The sequence below is a fragment of the Blennius ocellaris genome, assembly GCF_963422515.1.
Source record: "Blennius ocellaris genome assembly, chromosome: 1".
Taxonomy (NCBI): Eukaryota; Metazoa; Chordata; class Actinopteri; order Blenniiformes; family Blenniidae; genus Blennius; species Blennius ocellaris.
This window is the reverse complement of record NC_137650.1, coordinates 15,398,619-15,417,182: the sequence shown is the minus strand read 5'-3', so window position 1 is coordinate 15,417,182 and position 18,564 is coordinate 15,398,619. Positions and strand designations below refer to the sequence as shown.

Here is an 18,564-nt window from a genome sequence, read left to right as displayed (position 1 = left end):
AGCCTGTGTTGTGGTGTGTGAAATGCGTGCAACAGGATTTTCCCCATTTCAAGTCCCCCATTCCCACAAAGAGTTCAGAATCGGATGTTTAAATTGCAGAAACACTTTATTTCGAGGATTTACTCTGTAATCACGAGATGAGAAAAGTATGAATCACAGCAGTACATTGTTGTACGTACAGGAAGCACATAGTGGAATATATAAAAAAAAAAACAAAGTTGAGCTGAATGTCTGATCCTCACGGAGAGCTGGCAGTGAGTGATCAGCGTCTGCGATCTGTACACTCTGTTTTGCGACAGATGCAGGAATTTACTACGGTGTAGGTGTGTTCGATCTTGGAACCGTCTTTACAGATCAGCGTCACCTGCTTCTTCCTGGTCTTCTCCTCCTGACAACACTCACACTCGTGCATCAAGGCGTTGGCTGCTGCCGAGTACCTGAACACACACACACACACACACCATAGCTCTCATTTACTGCATTGACCCATGAAGAGTTAAGTTTTGCTGTTAATGTTACAAACACGGCGGTCCCAACGTAAAGACGAAAACCATGTAATAATAGCCAACAGCGTTATAATTTTGGTAACTTAAAATATGATAATACCAAAAATTGTACAATTTTAGCCAATCTAATTATAATAAAGCTAAGAATTGTAGCCATTTTGAATGTAATATAGCCAATAATTGATCAATTTTAGTAAATCTAATAAAGCCAGTAAGGTAAAGATGTATCCGTTCATGTCATTTTAAATGTAATGATGCCAATCATTTTATACTTTTAGCCATTTTAGATATCAAAGCTAATGATTTTATCCATTTTAAATCATGTGATTTAGGTCATTTTAAATGTAAGAAAGCAAATAGTGTTTTTGTACATGACAAGAAAAGCATGTTAAGACCAAGACCTCAGTGGGGGGATTCACAGGAATTCTTCCAGGAAACCTTTTTCTGACCTACGGACAAAAGGTTCACAACTGCTGGTCTAAACTATAGAAAATAACGGGTGCTGGCACCAGAAGAGACTGGTTTTGGGCTCTGTTTACACGTTTTCAGGTTTTGCGTTCACTGGACACCCATGCTCAGAGACACCGAAAACTACTTTTTGAAAGCGCTCCGACTCCGTTTCCATGGAAATGGGAAAAACAAACTTTTGGGCTCCATCTATGTGTAGACAGCCGTAGTAAATAGTGGTTGTGCACATGCTCAGTAGATGAACAATAAAAACAAAGTTTCCTCCAGAGTGTCACGACTCCCACTCCGTTTTATGCTGGGACTTGGTAGTTTTATAGTTGACAGTCACTTGTAGTAAAAATCCAACGTAGTCGTCTGTTCATATAAATGCCTGTGTTCTCCCGTTGTTAATGTTTATAGCAGATTGTTCTCTGCTGCATGTGTGTGTGGTTTCATTGCAAAACTAACCAACAGCGTCTACTAGTGGCCCAACATGAAAACGACATCGTTTTCAGAACTCTTCTTAAATGAAAACAGACAATTGAGGTTTTCACTTGAAATGTCTTCTAAACGTGGCCTCGGATGTTCTATCTATTTTGGGAACCATTGCAGCTCTTTTACCTTTTCTTTTACCTTTTCTTTTTCTTTCCTCTTGTAGTGGTTTTAGCTGTGATAGCAGATTTTGCAATCTGCTAACTGCCAAAGGTCTGCAAGCCCTAGCCCTTTTATAACGGTTTTAGCCACTTTAGCTGCTTAAGGCTGATTTCAACATACATTTTTACTTTTCTAATCCCATATCTAAAATCAATCAAGGCAAGAGAAAGGAAATAAATCCATCTATGGTTGTTCATCTTACCGAGAAGTACGTTGCAATGTGATAAAAATGTTTATCAAACTATTCAATCATTATCAACTCTCGAACGACAGATAAAGAATGTCTGCTGGACAACAAAATGTAAAATGACATAAAAAGTCGAATCAACAAATCATTTGGTGAAACCTGTAGGGAGCCAAAGCAGACCAATGTTATATTCCGTATATCTAAGATGGCATTTACTGTATTTATTCAATAAATTAGAGGGAAACAAGTAGTTTTATAGCAGTTTTGGTATCTTTCTATTAAAATTTACCATGATGGTGATTCACATTATCAACCTAGTGCTTTAACACAAAATGAAATGCAGGTTGTTTAAGAAGAGGAAGCATTTTATGCAGCACAATTTGGGTAGAAGGTGACTGAACGTGCACTAACTTGGTGGTGCTTCCACAGTGTCCGCTGCACGATGCGAGGGTGACCGGCGTCACACTCTTGCACTCGTTCACCGTGATAAATGTCGTCTTCATCGTCCTCTCACAGACGCGGCGGAGCTTACCTGAAACACAAGACACCTGTTACCGACAGAGCACGGTGTTTGTCGTGGAGTCCACGTGTCGTTTTATGCCTACAGCTTCTGCAGCATCCTGTAGCATCAGTGGTCTCCGTGCCCTGGAGGAGGAGGAGGAGAAGGAGGAGGAGGAAGACAACACGTTAGACGGGAAATGAGGGGGTCAGTGTTGTGAACCCCAGAGGTCTCGCCAACTCACCGGCTCGCAGTCCAATGGGTTGAAATCAGGACAAATCGGTTTACTTTTCTCGATGGAGAACTGTCCGTTGTCCTTCACACAGCGGTACGTCGTGCAGGGGTCATCTGGGGATTTATATATCTCATTGACCTGTGTGAACACAAAGCAGCATTAGGAGACCCCAATGTTTCATCCTTCTTGTAATGACACAACACAGCCAAATGCAGCTTGAAAACAATTACCGGTACCTCGACATCGTTCTTGTGATTAAATTCCAAGTTAGCCTCAATGCTTAGCTTTTGTTTCTTGGTTTTAGTGGGATTTTTGGAGGGAATTACAGTGTTTTCCCTAATATAAGTCACCTTTTATTCTTGTGTAACTGATCAAGCAATTGAATTTACAGATCCAAATAAAGTGGTATGCACCTCCTGGGACCACTAGCTGTCACTGTTTGACAACAGAAAGCTGTTACAGTACAGAAGAAAAAAAACCAACTCCATCACTATTGTATTTGACAGCACAAGTAAGATGTGGCCAGAAAGAAAAACCTAAACAGCAAATTCACACCGGAAATGATCAAATGTGCAGCAGAAATTAATCAGTAAAAGTTTAGAGTTTCTGAGAAGCTTGAGACAGAGAAAAGCAGAGAAACTATTACCGTGATGACAAAAAAAGACAAAATATAGAAAGCTATTTACGAGACAACGATACAGTTCTTCTTCTTCTTCTTTTTTTTTTTAAAAGGTGTACAGGAGGATTTTCCCGAATTTTAGGAACGAACCGACCTCTCCACCTTTTGAAAAAATGCGCATGCGCAACGCTCTACCTGCTCCCGAGACGGAACGCCTACTAAAACGTGTGCGAGAGACATGCACGAGCCCAGTTCTCCTCGTGCACGCTGTTTACAAGTCACAAGTCGGCATCGCTCACACAAGCTCACTTTACAAGAAGATTTGCACTTTTTCCACTATGTCAGACTCACCACCGGTAAGTGAAAGTCTATTTACGACAAGCAAACATTTTTAAAAGAATATGTGTAAAGCCAACCGGAATCAGGGATTGTGAATAAACATGTTTTCGTGTCTCCGAAAGCGCGCATGCGCAGAAAGTGAAAACTAATAGATCCACGCTACCTAGGGACAAGCACGTACGATGGCCTTATGTAATATATCACCAGAATGATTGACAATTGGGAGGACCAATAGTCTTGATGATCCACCCGGAAAAAGAACATCCTCCTGTACACCTTTAATGTTCATGACACATTTTTTGGCAGCTGTGAGCAAGTTGCAGTATTGATGTGTGATAAGTGGAGACGTATATTAGATTCATGCCATAAAATCATCCATGTGAATTATATGATGTGCTTTACGGCTTGTTTTGAGCATGAATTCTATTGTTGTAGCTTCTGAAAGGTTTAATCTAATCCCCTGTGAGCTGGAATATCTGATTGAGAAACTAATACATTTCATAAAATGAGATCAACAAAATTCAGGACACATATTCCAGAAAACTTTTTTTTGTATTCTTTGTTACATCCTCTAATCATAACTCCTGTTTTTATCCTGGCCTGGGAACTCTGCCCTCATGACTCTCTCTCAACGCAATCGACCAAATGTTTTCCTGGAACCTTGTTTTCCGAATCAGAACTATTCAAGGCTGCGTCATGTCATCAGAGGCCGGACTGGTCTGTACAGAAGGGATGGACTAGGCTTAATCTCACCGTCTTCCTTGGCTCCCTTCTCACTTCCCTTCTCACTTCTCACTTAGTGGGAAGGAGGGAGTGAGCCATCATGCAGCTGTATATATGCCCCCCCAGTGGCTGGCTGGCTTCATACTGACCTTGATAATCACTGTCTTTTTGGTCGGTGCAGTAAAAACGCAGCTCGTCGGAACACAGGATCCACAGCACTTATCAGGTGAAGTCTCATATGTATAACCCTGGGAACAAAGAGAATACAGAAACATTAAGAAAACTGCACTTCGGCAGGAGGAGATTTATCCAACTTCTGCTTCGTGTGAATACATTTTGAGTTTTGGGTCCAAATCCATCGTAATGTTCCGTTATATTTTGCCACCATTTCAGTCTAACAAGCTTTGAAAATTCATGGTGACCTTTGGAATAATGTCCCAATGCTAAATGTCTTGCAACTGATAGTGGTTCAACTTGGAACACGGATATAAAGTTTGTGGCTTGAATATTTCACACAGCAACTGAGCATTTTTTTTTTTTTCTTGAAGTTGATGAGTTAAGAGCAGAGAAATGGACAACTGTGAGGATTTGAATGAGTTTGAACCAGGTGACAAGGCTGCTTTGTCTGTATTGAAAGTGTGTGTTAGCTTACTGCAGAACATTCTTTGTTGCACTTTCTCGGGGTGCACTTCATGGCATTGAGCTTGGTGACAGGATCCACGTTGGCGCCACAGTAACAGTCATGGCAGGCCGGCGGTATGAAGGTCGCTCCTGGTGTTGATTGTCCATATGTTGTTTGTCCGGGTCTTGTTTGTCCAGGAGTTGTTTGTCCTGGAGTTGTTTGTCCAGGAGTTCTTTGTCCTGGAGTTGTTTGTGCACCTGTTGATTGTCCAGGTCTTGTTTGTCCAGGAGTTGTTTGTCCTGGAGTTGTTTGTGCACCTGTTGATTGTCCAGGTCTTGTTTGTCCAGGAGTTGTTTGTCCAGGAGTTCTTTGTCCTGGAGTTGTTTGTCCTGGAGTTGTTTGTGCACCTGTTGATTGTCCAGGTCTTGTTTGTCCGTGACGTGTTGATTGTCTACCTGTTGATTCTCCAGGTGTTGATTCTCCAGGTGTTGGTTCTCCAGGTGTTGTTTGTCCAGGTGTTGTTCCAGATCCAGATGAATCTTCGGTTCCCTCAGGTTTGTCTGGTGTCGGTATCTTCTCGCCAATCTGCAGAAACACATTACATACTATTGCTCTCAATCAAGTTTTCCCACCCGAACAGTGATTTCAGTCTATTGTGTCAATGAATTTGTGCAAACTAAGAAACAGACAATTCAAGTCAAATTGTCAGTGTCAGTGTCAATACAGTTAAAAGTTAAAAGTTAAAATATAGATTAGTAATTCAGTAACAAATTAAGGGTGCAAATATCCCCCCATCATTATCCAATTACATGTCTAAGATCCAGGGCGTGAAGCCAGTGACTCACACCAAGGCACCCGTGGCACTTTTTTGAGATTGAATTAAACACATCCATTGACATTTTTCATGTATCTGTGGAAAACATGTGACAGCCAACATACACTTCACCCCAATCCGGTGACACTGTGAGACTGCGTGAACAAAGAACTTGAACTGTGCGTACCTGGAACTCAGTCATGTTGTAGACACATACAGATTTAGGAACTGGATGAAGAAAAACAAGAAAGGAGTTGGATTAATCAGGGATTCCTTCCTTTCTTGGAACACTGAAGTTCGCCGTGGTGTTCCACATGGTTCAGTATTAGGACCCATATTTTTCACATACAAAAACACACCCAGTTACCCTGCATACATGTCAGTCACAATGCAAATGACACTCCGCTCCAATTATCTTTAAAAATCTGATAAAAGTGTAAAATGATAAGCATATCTGATAGGAATGAATGTCTGGATGAGGTGTGGTGTTCTGCCTCTCATCATATTTGTTTCTACTGCTCCTCCTCATTATGGACCCTCATTTCTTGGCAGTATTTGGCTTCAAAATCAACTTCTGATAATAAAAATTGTCTGAATAGCATGACTTTGACCTTCAATACCACCACAGGGAATGTTTGACCAGGATTTATCTCAAAAGCCGACTTCTTTTACTTATTTAATACTAAAATCACACAGATCCGCTCTTTGAGTCACAATAAAAAGGCCCATGCATCTAAATAATGTAAACTGAAATGTAAAACTATAATTTCTTTTTTCATTTTGTGATATGTTATGTATTGGACACACAGCTCAACATTACTTATTACACATCAGGAGGTATAACAGATCAGTCACGTACCACACTTGTAGATATGACAGCAGGAGTTTTGAGTAACGTTGAGCTCAAAGCCCAACGAGCAGGTGACGGGAGCAGGACACAACGTTACATTGCATTCTGTAGGAAACAAAGATTGACAGTTTATTAGTACTGTTTGAAAATGGCGATTTCTCCCCATGTTAAAATTATTTTTAATATAGAACAGTTAATATAGAATGACCCTGCTGATACACACACAGCTCTGTCATGCAGTCAGTCTGATCACTGAGCTGGAACACAGATATGTTCGATCTGCGCTTCTGTTTACTTTTTCTTGCCAAAATAGGAGCTTGTCTTGGGTTTGTTCGAGCATTTGGGAAAATAAACAAGTGACTGACTTTAAAGATCTGATTGCTTTTTGTTTTGGGCATTTTTAAAAGTGTCTTGATTATTATTAAATGTTTTAAAAATATTGTTTTTTCGCTAACAATATTTGGCTATTCCAGTATTGTGTTAATACTGTTAAATTATCAAATTTACTTCCATACATCAATGTGCACATCTATTGGTTGATTATTTAAAGGTTTTGCAGAGCTTCTCAGTGGCTGTGCACTCTATGCTGTGCTACCCACAATACCCCGTATGGTACAGTGGTATAGTGGGTAGCACAGGTTTAATTGCAGAAGTAGGGGCTGTTCTCGGTGGAATTCACAATTTCGAACTGTGTCTGGGAATTTTCTGGATGTTCTGACTCCCTCACACAGTTTATGTGTGGCGACTGGTAAGTACATAATGAGCGTGTGTGCGTGGCACGGATTCATGTGCCAGCTTCTATACACAAAGAATATCTCCCCAATGTGTCAGTGGATCAATCCCACGATGCATTGCACTTTGACTTTGTGTTGCAGTGTGCATAATTTGCCAAAATAATGTTTTGCTGTTTCTTTCTTCATTCATCAAAACTGTAATGTCTTGTTACTTTCTGGCCTTTGTATGATGATTATATTAATGATTTGATAATAAACAAAAGGAGAGTCAAACATAAGGTCGGTTGGCCAAAATCGTCTGTAATCCAATTCAATCTGACCTTAAAGTTTAAATTTAAACGTTATCATCCACTATTTTATTGTTCTGGCCCACTGAAGATGGAATTGGGGTGTCCAGTATGTGGCCCCTGAATTAAAATGTGTTCGACGGTAAACAACGCTTCAAGTTAACTTGTGAAGTTTATTATGCTTCGACATGACGTAATATGACTTTCGAGACTGACTTGGTTTGTTATTGTGCAAGCTTTAACCTGGATACCCTGTTTTCTCAGGTCAGCGTAATTATACTTGCGCTTGGGAGACGTGATCAGAGTCCATCACAATGACACTTCTTCTCTGATCAGAAGAGACAAGTTTGCATGAGAACGACAGGTGTACACAGTTGTGACTCAGAAACTGACCACATATATCAACCAGGCAGCAATTCACGCGTTTCTTGATGAGATTATAGCCGGGCTCCCTGCAGTCTGGGGGCAGCGTCGGCTCGCAGTCATATGGCTTACACACCACACTCGTGGATTGATTGTTACACTCGCACGTGTTGCAATTGCTTTCCCATGTGTCGCCAGGCTGGTGAACAGGAACAAACTGTGTTAGACGCACAGCTCATGTTTTATAAATGTACAGAAAAGATGATAGTCAGAGTTCTCACTTGTTTGGGTTCTCCTGTGGGCCCAACGCAGCCTGAAAGCCAAACAAACACAAGTGGCTGTCAATATGCTTGTGTAAAGTTGAAAGTTGTTTTTTTTGTGTGTTCATTTTTCCATGGAGTCTCACCACAGGAGGCAACACATGTGTCTTGGACTTTGTTAAACAGGGTTTTGCCTTCAGGGCAGAAGCAGCCCTCCTTGGTGTCTTTACTTTTTGTCTCATTCCCCGTGGACTTGTTTCTGTACCTGATGAGAGAAATGTAATTACTGGTAATGGTTCAGACTAAATAATATTACATACTACCAACAAATACATTTTGTTATTGCGAATTAACAATTCCAACAATCCATTTGTATGTTTTAGATTACTGCAGTGGCAAGAAAGACTGGGTCCTGTGGCTGTGTTGAGCAGTGAGGATTCAGGTACTGGATCAATACAGAAGGTGGATTTTCTTTTTTTGTCAGACGTACTTCAATGTCTAGGAACTGCAGCAATAAACCTACACTGATGTGCAGGTGGTACACACTGTCCTTTAAGAGACTCTGTTACACCTCCATCCATTAGGCCATTACCCAAATGATCCACTTTTTTTTTTTTTTAAACGAAAACACAAAAATATTGTGTTTTCACATGTAAACTGGGCCTCAGCTGGTGAGAAAAACCCTTTTAAATCACATTGGCCATTTTATATTAACTGATTAGCATGAACTCCTTCCAGTATTTTTGCACAATTTGGGAAACACACATGATATTCCACATTCATGAATGCAAACACGCTCAAGGGATAGTTTGAGTGAGACACAATCAGTCGGTGCCCTGAGATCAGCTTCCACACAAGTCATAAGTGCTTCAGGGACTCATTCAAATGGGAAATCAACTAAGTCAGCTGAGAATGAGGCCACACCCTTAGATTATTTTAACTATGTTCAGAATAGTTTGCAGAGTATTAGTTTGAACACAGTCTTTGAATATACATTTCAGCAACATGCAGATCGGGTTCATAGCCAGTTTCAACACTTTGTCTCGCCACCAGCATCAACTAAAACAGCTGAAGATTAACAAATGAAAATATTTGCTCTTGTTGAAACTTTCACCTGTCGTTGCATGTCTCCTGTACAGACGGTCCACAGGCCTTGTACACTTTATCACTGGGACACTTGTGTTCTGTAATCCAAAAATCCAAAACGTATACTCTTTGTAATGAATCTAATAGCTGCAGTGTCACAGTCGACCGTTAACAACATATAACTCACCACACTGCCCCTTGGTACTGGTCCTCCAATCAATGCAAACTCCTGCGCTGGAGCATGCGGTGGCGTAAGCCTCCAGGATGGAGCACGGGTTGCCACCATCACAAGCATCTGTCTCACACATACCCTTATGCTTGCTCGGAGGCACGAATACATGGCAGTCTTTAAATACGCTACAGAGGAGAAAGTGGTGTCAAGAAAAAGAAATTCCACTCACAGGGAATGGCGGGAAAGAAGTAAACATCTTTAAATCTGACAATAAATGAAATAAGTTGTCAATAAATGTTGTGGTAAAAACATGAAGAACAATGAGGTTAGCTGAGGTGAGGTGGTGAGGTGAGGTGGTGGTGGGTGGGGGTTGTCAGGATTACGATTACCTGTTAATATTTTAAATATTTTATAATAAATCAGGATCAAAAGAATGAAGGGGCAATTATATTGTCTGATTTGAGTCAAATTACAGTTATAATCAAAACTTTAGTGCAAAGTAGTTAAAACATTTGCAGTGCATTTAAAAACAAATATTTCAAATTGAAAGCATTTAAGTCAGAGAGGAGCAACTTTTGATCCTGGTGAGGGCAACAAAAGGGTCATATCGTCTACCTGTAAGCCAAATTTTGAATGACTGAGAAGCAGTAAAATAACTTGAATTGAATCTATTTAGTTTGAATAATCATATTTGGATTGTGGTTATTTATTTGCATTTTTTTCTAGTGGAACCATGAGTTTCACATGTCTGAGCTAATTAGAACAGGTTACACTTTTGTTCTTCTACAGATCTCAGAATGGTTCAAACTCAGTGAGGGTGGGATCATCCTCCCACAGTTTAAACTTTGTTCATGTTTTTTTGTTTTTTTGAATTAAGCTAATAAAATGCTTAGAATAAGCATCCTGTCAGGTATCCCACATGAAAAAAAGGCAGAAATGTGTTGGTGGTTGCTCTGACCTGCCGGTGAGGATGTCGCAGAGCACAGGCTTGCAGGGTTCCTGTGGTGTGGTGGAGCTGGCGGGTGCTGTGGTGCTGATGGGCGGTGAGGTGGTGGTGGGGATACATTCGCTGTCAGGAACCTCCCACTGGGCTGCAGACTCAGAGCAATTCACGACCTGTCCGTTTGGAGAGCGGCACTCGTTGGCCTGGTCGTTGTCACAAGTTCCTGGAAAAGAAGACGTGGGCTTCGGTTTCAGGAATCACGTCTGGTCAGTTCAATGACTCAAATCATGCAAACAAAGACAGGTTGTATCTCTTCTTACTGGCTTGATTGAAGAAGTGAATGAACTTGGACAGTGTTTAAATATCTCCATCATATGCAATCATGTTTCATGTTACCTAATAAGTTGTCCTGTGTGTACAATTTGTATGCTTTCTATATATGCACAAAGGGAGCAGCCTATGCAATTTCATTCAATGTGACATACAATGACAATAAAGCTGTTCAATTCAATGTAAAACAGAAGATGAAGGCAACAAATCTGCTGGCATCTCACTCACGCTATAAAAAAGTTTTTTTCAAGAAAAGTCCAAAGGTAAAAGAATAAAGCACAGAAAGATGAATTTAAGCAGAAACATTGAAATATTAATGGTTGGAAAACTCACTGCACTTGAAAATGCAGACCCATGCTTACTTCATTAAATACAAAACCAGACTTAGTGGCGTCATGAGGTCATGACCATTGTGGAGTAATGTTTAGCTCTCTCACCTCACCTGGGGTTTTATCCAGGCTTCCTACCACACTCCAAAAGGTATATACGATATTTATTGTCCTGCAGGTGAGTGCGCGATTGTTTGTCTGTAATGAACTGGTGAGTTATCAGCAGTGTATAATCCTGTTATACCCCATGACACTGAGTTTGGTGAACATGTATAAAATTGGAATGATGAATGGAGGCATTGAGTTTTCCAGCAGTTAGATCATCCAGTCACCTCATAATCACATCCGGGGTGGTATTAAGTGTCACTATTGCTACATATTTCATGCTTTGATTGAATTGGATGATCTGATTAGAGGTGGAAAGAGTGCGAAAATATTCTATTCAAGGAAAATTGTAATTACTTTGATAACATTTTACTCACAAGAAAAAGTACTAGTCTAAAAATGTACTCAAGTAAAGGTAACTCAGAAAAAAAAGTTACTTTTTTATCTTTTTTGACAGAGGGAGAATGGTCTCCCCTGAGGAGCAGAAGACAACAATGGGAGAGAAATCTCAATGTAGTTGTTCGCAATAAAATGAACAACTTTACATTTTAAATTACAATGACAGGGACTCAAAATGGTTGACAGTCAAAAGTGACTTTCTCTGAAAGACCCAATGAAGACCAACCACTAGCGGCAGGTACCATCACCATGTCTTTAAACCAAAACTATGGCAGTCTTTGATATGAAACTGTGCTCTACCTGTCAAATACTAAAGTAGCGATGTCAAACCGATTGCATATCAATTTGATTTGAACTCAGTTAGTGATACAATAGAAATTATCGTGTCTTACACTACTTTTATAAGAACATTCTCAATTAAAAGGTACTGAGTTTCAAAACAAAAAAAAAGAAAAAGTACAAGTACAGAAAAAAAATACTCAGTTACAGTAATATGAGTAAATGTAATTTGTCCTTTTCCACCTTCCACCTTCCACCTTTTCCGATTGACTTTAGAAGAATGATATATGACTGATCGAGCATCGAGTTAAAAGTCAGTGAGTGGCCGAGTCGTCGCTGAGTAGCGTTGACTTGAAAAGCAAGCGTTGGGCGCTGGGCTGACTCACCACACTGTCCCTCTGTGTTTCCTTTAAAGAGAGAAGAGGGGATTTCGATGCTGAATGAGGAGCCCTTGTAGATCACTGTTGTGTCAATCTCTGAGATCGTTAAAGTCACCATCATATCTGTGCTAGTTATTAGGACGTCATGGTTCGAAAACTCTGGGTAGATGGTTTCATTGTTGAGCGTCACCTGTAGGAAGATAACAAGAAATGACATCAGAAAAGAGTTAGAAACTAAGAACAACACCAGATGTAGCACTGGCCATAATACTGATGAACTATTAAAGCATCAGTGTGTAGGATTCAGAGTTTCGGGTAAGTGGTGATTAAAGCTGTACTATCAAGCATATGCTGGTTTCATTGCTAATTGACAGGCCAAGTAACGGTCAAGGCTGGAGGGATGGATGTAAAGGTGTTAGCTATTTTTTTTTTTACCAGTAATCTTGTTCTTTTCTTCAAGTTTTTTGCGATTAAAACAACTAATCAACAACTAATGTGACCTTTAATTTGACTGATACATTTGGGTTTACTTGATTGTGTCCACTATAGCAGTGTACTTGACATGTAGTAGCCTCATGCAGGAGAATGAGTAAATAGGGTTTAATAATCAGCATGCAATGCATTTGTGTGCTTATGAATGCTATATATTATTGAAAGATTGGTGCTGCAACTCGGCCAGCAGCATCCACTTCTGGTGGGTATATCAGCGATGTAAATGCTATTAAAGCAGTGAACTCAACATTTCAGCAGTGTGAGAACTGCGCATCATGACTACGGTGAGTTTGGAGCCCATTGAGCTGTGGACGCACAGCGCTCTGCGACTTCTGCACCCAGCCTTTGCATGAGAAAATACCAGAAACGTGTTGGTAAAGTAGCTTGCATAGATGCATCAACCCTGTAAAAACTGACCTGATATAACACTTTTTGTGTTGATATGTCGACAATGTACAGTGACGTAGTGGTTGGCATCCTCGGCATAAGGCGAGAATACAATATAAACACTATGTTTGAGTCAACCTGCCACAGTGCAAAAAGTAATAACTTCCAGTCGGTCTACTTTGTGTTTTTGATGGTAAAAAAATTGCAAATTGAAAGATGAAACTGAAAGGTCCTACAAATATTGCCGAGTTTCATGTATATTTTTAAGATATTTGGTCACATGTTGTGCTGCGGTGTTGTGGTTACCATTCAAACCTCCTACTAAGGAGACTTCAGTTGAATTCTGAGCTTAGAAATCTTTCTGAGAGGAGTTTGCATTTTCTCCCTTGTCCTGTGTTGGTCAGCACTCTGGATTCCAGCATCGACACTTGCACACTGAAATACTTTAAGTATGTCTGTTGCTGTGAATGTGTGTGACGATCTCTGATCCGTACTGAATGGATCTTCCCGAGCCGCGGCTGACTAAAGTAGTATGAAATGTGCAACAACACAAGATTGAAAGTTTTGCAGTATCTGTAGGTGACATGACGTGGGGACATTCGTATGATTTACCAAACTGTGAACTCATTGTTAGAGCTCACTGAATCATACACATTGACCCTTTAGCAAACGCTCTCGAAACAATCAACGCTGTGTAATTGTAACACAAAAATACACCTTTTTTTATATCGCTTACCACAATTTTTGACGTTCCTGAAGTGTTCTGCTGCATCAACACAATGTCATTGTCCTTGTAAATAATATTTAAGGCCTTTCGACAGAATGTGACGTCTGAACCATAACAGTTATTATGCAAGATGATAGTCAGGTTGTATTTCGGTTGGATCTCCTTAACCAGATAGTAGGAGCACTTCTCGTTGAATTTGTATAGTTTCCCATCAAACGTGTTGTAATTAGACAGACCGGAGACACTGCAAGCACCTGCAGGATAAAGAAAAATAAAGAAGCTATGAGTGGAATTTATACTACATAGCAAATGCATATTTAGTTTTTCAACATTTGCCACAGTGATAATCCCTCTTGATATGGATTTGTGTTGAACTTTTGCCATCTATACATGAACAGCATTTTTTTTTTGTATAAAGGTTGCTTGTTTTAGGCAGACATGATTGTGGACTATTCTGCAACATACAGCAAAACTTCCCAAAAATATGTTTTCTATTTCCAGCTTGTTTTCTCTTAAAATTTTGTTGCATGCACAACACTGGCGCCCTTCAGCAAGCATTTCTTTCAGTTTTTCAATATGACTGTAGTACACTGACAGAAATGATCTGCAGGATATTAGAAGAAAGAAAAAAACAAAAAACAACCTTACATGGACATTCGTATTTAAAGCAACATCCGTCATCATCATACACCTTGACTGCTTGGACTCTATTGACACAGATGATTTCGTTTGTGGAGGGACACGTGGTGTTTGTCTTTGTGACTTTTCCGTTGGTGCAGGTTGATGTGGTACAATTGTTATCCTTCCAGGACTCTCCATTCTGAAAATAAATGGAGAGGCAGTCCGTCAAACAGGAAATCATACAGATGCATGACAAAGTGTTAAAGAAAATTCTTTAAATATGGATTTCAATGCAGTTGCATTCACCAAATACTTTTCCACCATCATTAAATGACTATCATGGTGGAGGTTCATGGTGTTTTAAAATCTCAATAAAAAAGACCATGTGTTCTTTCATCACCTTTCTCGGGGGAGACACATCGGTACAATCTTTTGTTGTGGGGGTGAAGGTAGGAGTTGTTGTCGGTGGATAACTTGTGCTTGACTGTATGGGAGGGGTGGTGGTGCTTAATGGTATAGTGGTAGAAGGTGCAGTTGTTCTGGGAGTCGGTGTTGTTGGGCAAGGGACGGATTGTGTCTCAACTTCACAAGAAGCATTGCAATATGAAACGTAACACCATCCTGTCCCATCGGTCATATTGTACACCATGTCTCCTGCAAAAAACAGAAACGACAAGGATTTAGTGCACCAAACTGAAACAGTTGTAATTACTAAGAGATGAGACGAGTCCAAAAGACAACAGTGACGTCAGAGTAGCAGGCTCTTCACCATAGACTTCTATAAAAGGAGATATATAGGTGTCTGTTCTTCATGCCCAATATTCCAAATCTACCGTAGTCAAACGTGACTCAGTGTAAAACATGGTATGATGTTGATGTAAACAAACATGTTGCCACAAATCAACCTCAGACTCATGTCACAAATTGGGATTTTCTTTGATCGAAGGAACTTCAGGATTAACCCTGCAATTTCCCTACTGCGAAGCATTTTCACTTCTGACAAATCACCCTGTTACTCCGATGTTTAACTCTGGAGCAGAGAATGAAAGCGCCATCTCCCGACCAATCAGATACTTTTATTATATCCTGATTTGTTCTCGGATTGTACCGCCCACATGCGCAGCGGAGCAGATATAGAGTGTTTAAAACAATCTTTTTGACACAATAAAATAAATCTTCGTCACTGAGGCATTGAAGGATGTTTTTGTTCTTGATTGTTTAGTCCGTTTAGCTCCATGAGGGTTGATCTGTAATAATGAGTTTAATAGCAATAATGGTCATGTCTGATATAACTGCAGAAACAAGAATTCATGGAGCGCACATCTTCTCGCCATCAAGGTGAGGAAATAATATTCCAACACAAAATGCATTCACACGGTGGAACCAGTCTCCAACCAAATTAATGGAAAATAACGAAAATAAGAAGAGCAGTGAGGAATAATAATGTAGCAGCCACTGAGTGAAGTGGGGGCGGCGCAAAGGATTGTGTGAAAAGCTTCTCTGATTTCTGATGTGTTATCTTGGTTATGAGTTATAGTTTGATGTTTGAGTTGTCCTGTCATTGTCGGGTTATCGTTCAGTGATCGTTTGTGCATTCTTGTCGTCTTGTTCACGTAAGATTCGTATGTATTGTACATGACACCCTGAGCCGAGGTGAGGTTGCGCTTGAGCACACCCCCCAGAGCGTCGCGTGTACGTGTTATACCCAAAGGCCTTAAAATGCTCTCCGCAGTGTGCGTATACGTGTGCAGCCCAAATTTTATGACCGCACAGCCTGTTACCAACAGTGCATGCGTCAGAACCTACTGACTGCTTGTGTGAGGAGATCCTCCGCCTCCCCCTCTGAACAATCACAATATAATCAATAAATACAATACAACACAATGAATACAATCTTGTGCGCACCCGCGACCTGCGCAAGGTCTGCAGACCAGACTTGCAGAGAGCATGTGAAGGTCTAAATAAAGGCTTTGCTGAGCAATACAGTCCGTCTCCTGGTCCCTGTATGCGCACTGCCCGCACTACAATACAGTAAAACTGTGTGATCACAGTGCCGTGCAGGTCCACTTAGACTGCCCAATGAATTAATATTGTATAATCTCATGACGTCACGCATTTACAAGTCGGGAACTTTCTGGACTAGACTGCTGCAGCAGTGTTGCTTTCAGCTTGTTTGGCACGGTGAACACGTCACACCCCCTGCCCCTCAGCTCTGCTCAGAGCCAAACACACACAACCGGATTTTGCAAATATTGAACACGTTAATTATCTACGATCTCTCCTTCCGAGCAGATCGGACTGACAAAATGACTATTAACACACCCCACACCACAGGAAAATCAGACACGATGTTTTTTGCAGACATCCGACAATCTGACCTGTGCTCATGATACTCGAGAATGGAGATTGGGACAAAGATCAGCCTGATTACCCTGTCGTGTGTGCCAGCTTTTAAATTTGATTTCTGGCAAGCCATAAATTAGCAAATTTGCAGCTGTCAGAAATCTCCATGTGTTTGTTGTTCTTGTTGCAAATTAAAAAAAAAGAAAAATCTATATCTGAAAGTAGACAAGATGTGAACTCAATTATTGTATATTGGTAGGTAAAAAAAAAAAGATTGGATACACAGCAAAGATTTCTGTTTTGCCATTCTATCTGTGTGGCTGTTGTCAACAAGTAAAGTAGAAGAGTGCTGAAATGAAACGGAATCAAACGATTTGTTTCAATGCCAAAAATCAAGGTGGAAGAAAACAATACTAATAATAACTACCCAGCAGCTTGATGTCACGGACACAATTTCAGAATGGTTATTCTTGTAAAGCACATTTCCATCACTTTGTGTGGGTAGAAAATGCTTTAAACAATCATCAGCGGTATTGTTTTCCATGAAGTGTTCTCAACCTTTGAAATGTGCAAGTTGTATAGGAGTGTCATGCCCAAGGAATCTTAAACGCTGTCCCTTTGAATTAATGAGAAGAAAACCCACTTTGCTAACAGATACCAAACTGCCAAATTTGAATTTCTGAATATTCAAGAAAAAACAGGAACGATTTTGGTGGGCAAAACTATGGTTGAAAAGGACATGTTTGGAATGATAAAAAGCTTTGAGATTGAGGTCCAAATGGCATCAAATTAAAAATTTTGTATAAGGATATGAAAAAAACACTAAGAAAGTACCAATAAGATCAAACAATAAATAAATAAACAAAAGACACGGGAGAAAAATGAATGTAACCTACCACGGAGATATGAAGTTCCGTTGTAGAAACAAGAACAGACACTTGAGGCTGTGGTGCCAATAGTAGTTGTTCCTGGTTGGTAAACAGAGGTAGTTCCTGGAAGTGTCTTTGTTATGGGACCAATAGTGGTTGTGGCAGCGAGAGTTGTTCCTGTTGTAATTGTAGTTGATGCAACAGTAGTGTTGCTTTCTAAAAACCCAGTCTTTGCAGTAGGAGTTGGGAACCGTGTAGGGCCAGTGACTACAACAAATGTTGTATTTTTTACGACACTGGAAGTTGATGTCGTTACAGAGACAGTGGATCCTCCTGTTGTTGGTTTCCTTGTGACTTCTGCAGTGGTTGTTTCCTCAGACTTGACTGTAGTTCCCTTTGTGGTGGTGCTGGGGGCTTCAGTCGTTATGGTGGTGACACTTGGTGTGGAAGTCACAATTGTAGTTTCTTTGGCAGTTGTGGAGACCTCTGGTGCTTTTGTTGTGGTTTCAACAACACTAGTAGTTAAAGTGGTTACAGGGCCAGTAGTTCCTGTTGTATGTTTCTTTGTGACAGTTGTAACTTCTGCAGTGGTTGTTTCCTCAGACTTGACTGTAGTTCCCTTTGTGGTGGTGCCAGGGGCTTCAGTCGTTTTGGTGGTGACACTTGGTGTGGAAGTCACAATTGTAGTTTCTTTGGCAGTTGTGGAGACCTCTGGTGCTTTTGTTGTGGTTTCAACAACACTAGTAGTTAAAGTGGTTACAGGGCCAGTAGTTCCTGTTGTATGTTTCTTTGTGACAGTTGTGACTTCTGCAGTGGTTGTTTCTTCAGATTTAGTTGTAGCTCCCTTTGTGGTGGTACCAGGGGCTTCTGTTGTTTTGGTGGTGACACTTGGTGTGGAAGTGACAATTGTAGTTTCTTTGGCAGTTGTGGAGACCTCTGGTGCTTTTGTTGTGGTTTCAACAA

At 40.4% G+C, this 18,564-nt stretch overlaps 1 protein-coding gene across 1 annotated transcript; it reads right to left on the bottom strand.

Moving 5' to 3' along the window:
• Positions 1–100: 100 nt before the first annotated feature.
• Positions 101–18,015, bottom strand: LOC308133696 (intestinal mucin-like protein). The gene is made up of 19 exons (XM_080501180.1): positions 17,629–18,015; positions 14,790–15,043; positions 14,417–14,588; positions 13,778–14,022; positions 12,169–12,352; positions 10,356–10,563; positions 9,413–9,582; positions 9,254–9,323; positions 8,286–8,404; positions 8,161–8,192; positions 7,910–8,078; positions 6,505–6,600; positions 5,833–5,873; positions 4,862–5,416; positions 4,359–4,457; positions 2,538–2,666; positions 2,400–2,439; positions 2,206–2,326; positions 101–437 (listed from the first exon to the last, which is right to left on the bottom strand). Exons 2-19 carry the CDS (start codon positions 15,036–15,038, stop codon positions 263–265), a joined length of 2,874 nt encoding a protein of 957 aa, XP_080357306.1. The 5' UTR covers positions 15,039–15,043; positions 17,629–18,015; the 3' UTR covers positions 101–262.
• Positions 18,016–18,564: the final 549 nt, after the last annotated feature.

Bases quoted from the DNA above. Each gene is read 5' to 3' on its own strand.
- LOC308133696 (XM_080501180.1), bottom strand. From the start codon at position 15,038: ATGGTGTACAATATGACCGATGGGACAGGATGGTGTTACGTTTCATAT. The intron at 12,353-13,777 runs GTAAGCGATATA...ATCTTCCTACAG, and splicing joins CAGGAACGTCAAAAATTGTG to GTGACGCTCAACAATGAAAC. The intron at 8,405-9,253 runs GTGAAAGTTTCA...TTCTCTCATCAG, and splicing joins CAGGAGACATGCAACGACAG to GTACAGAAACAAGTCCACGG.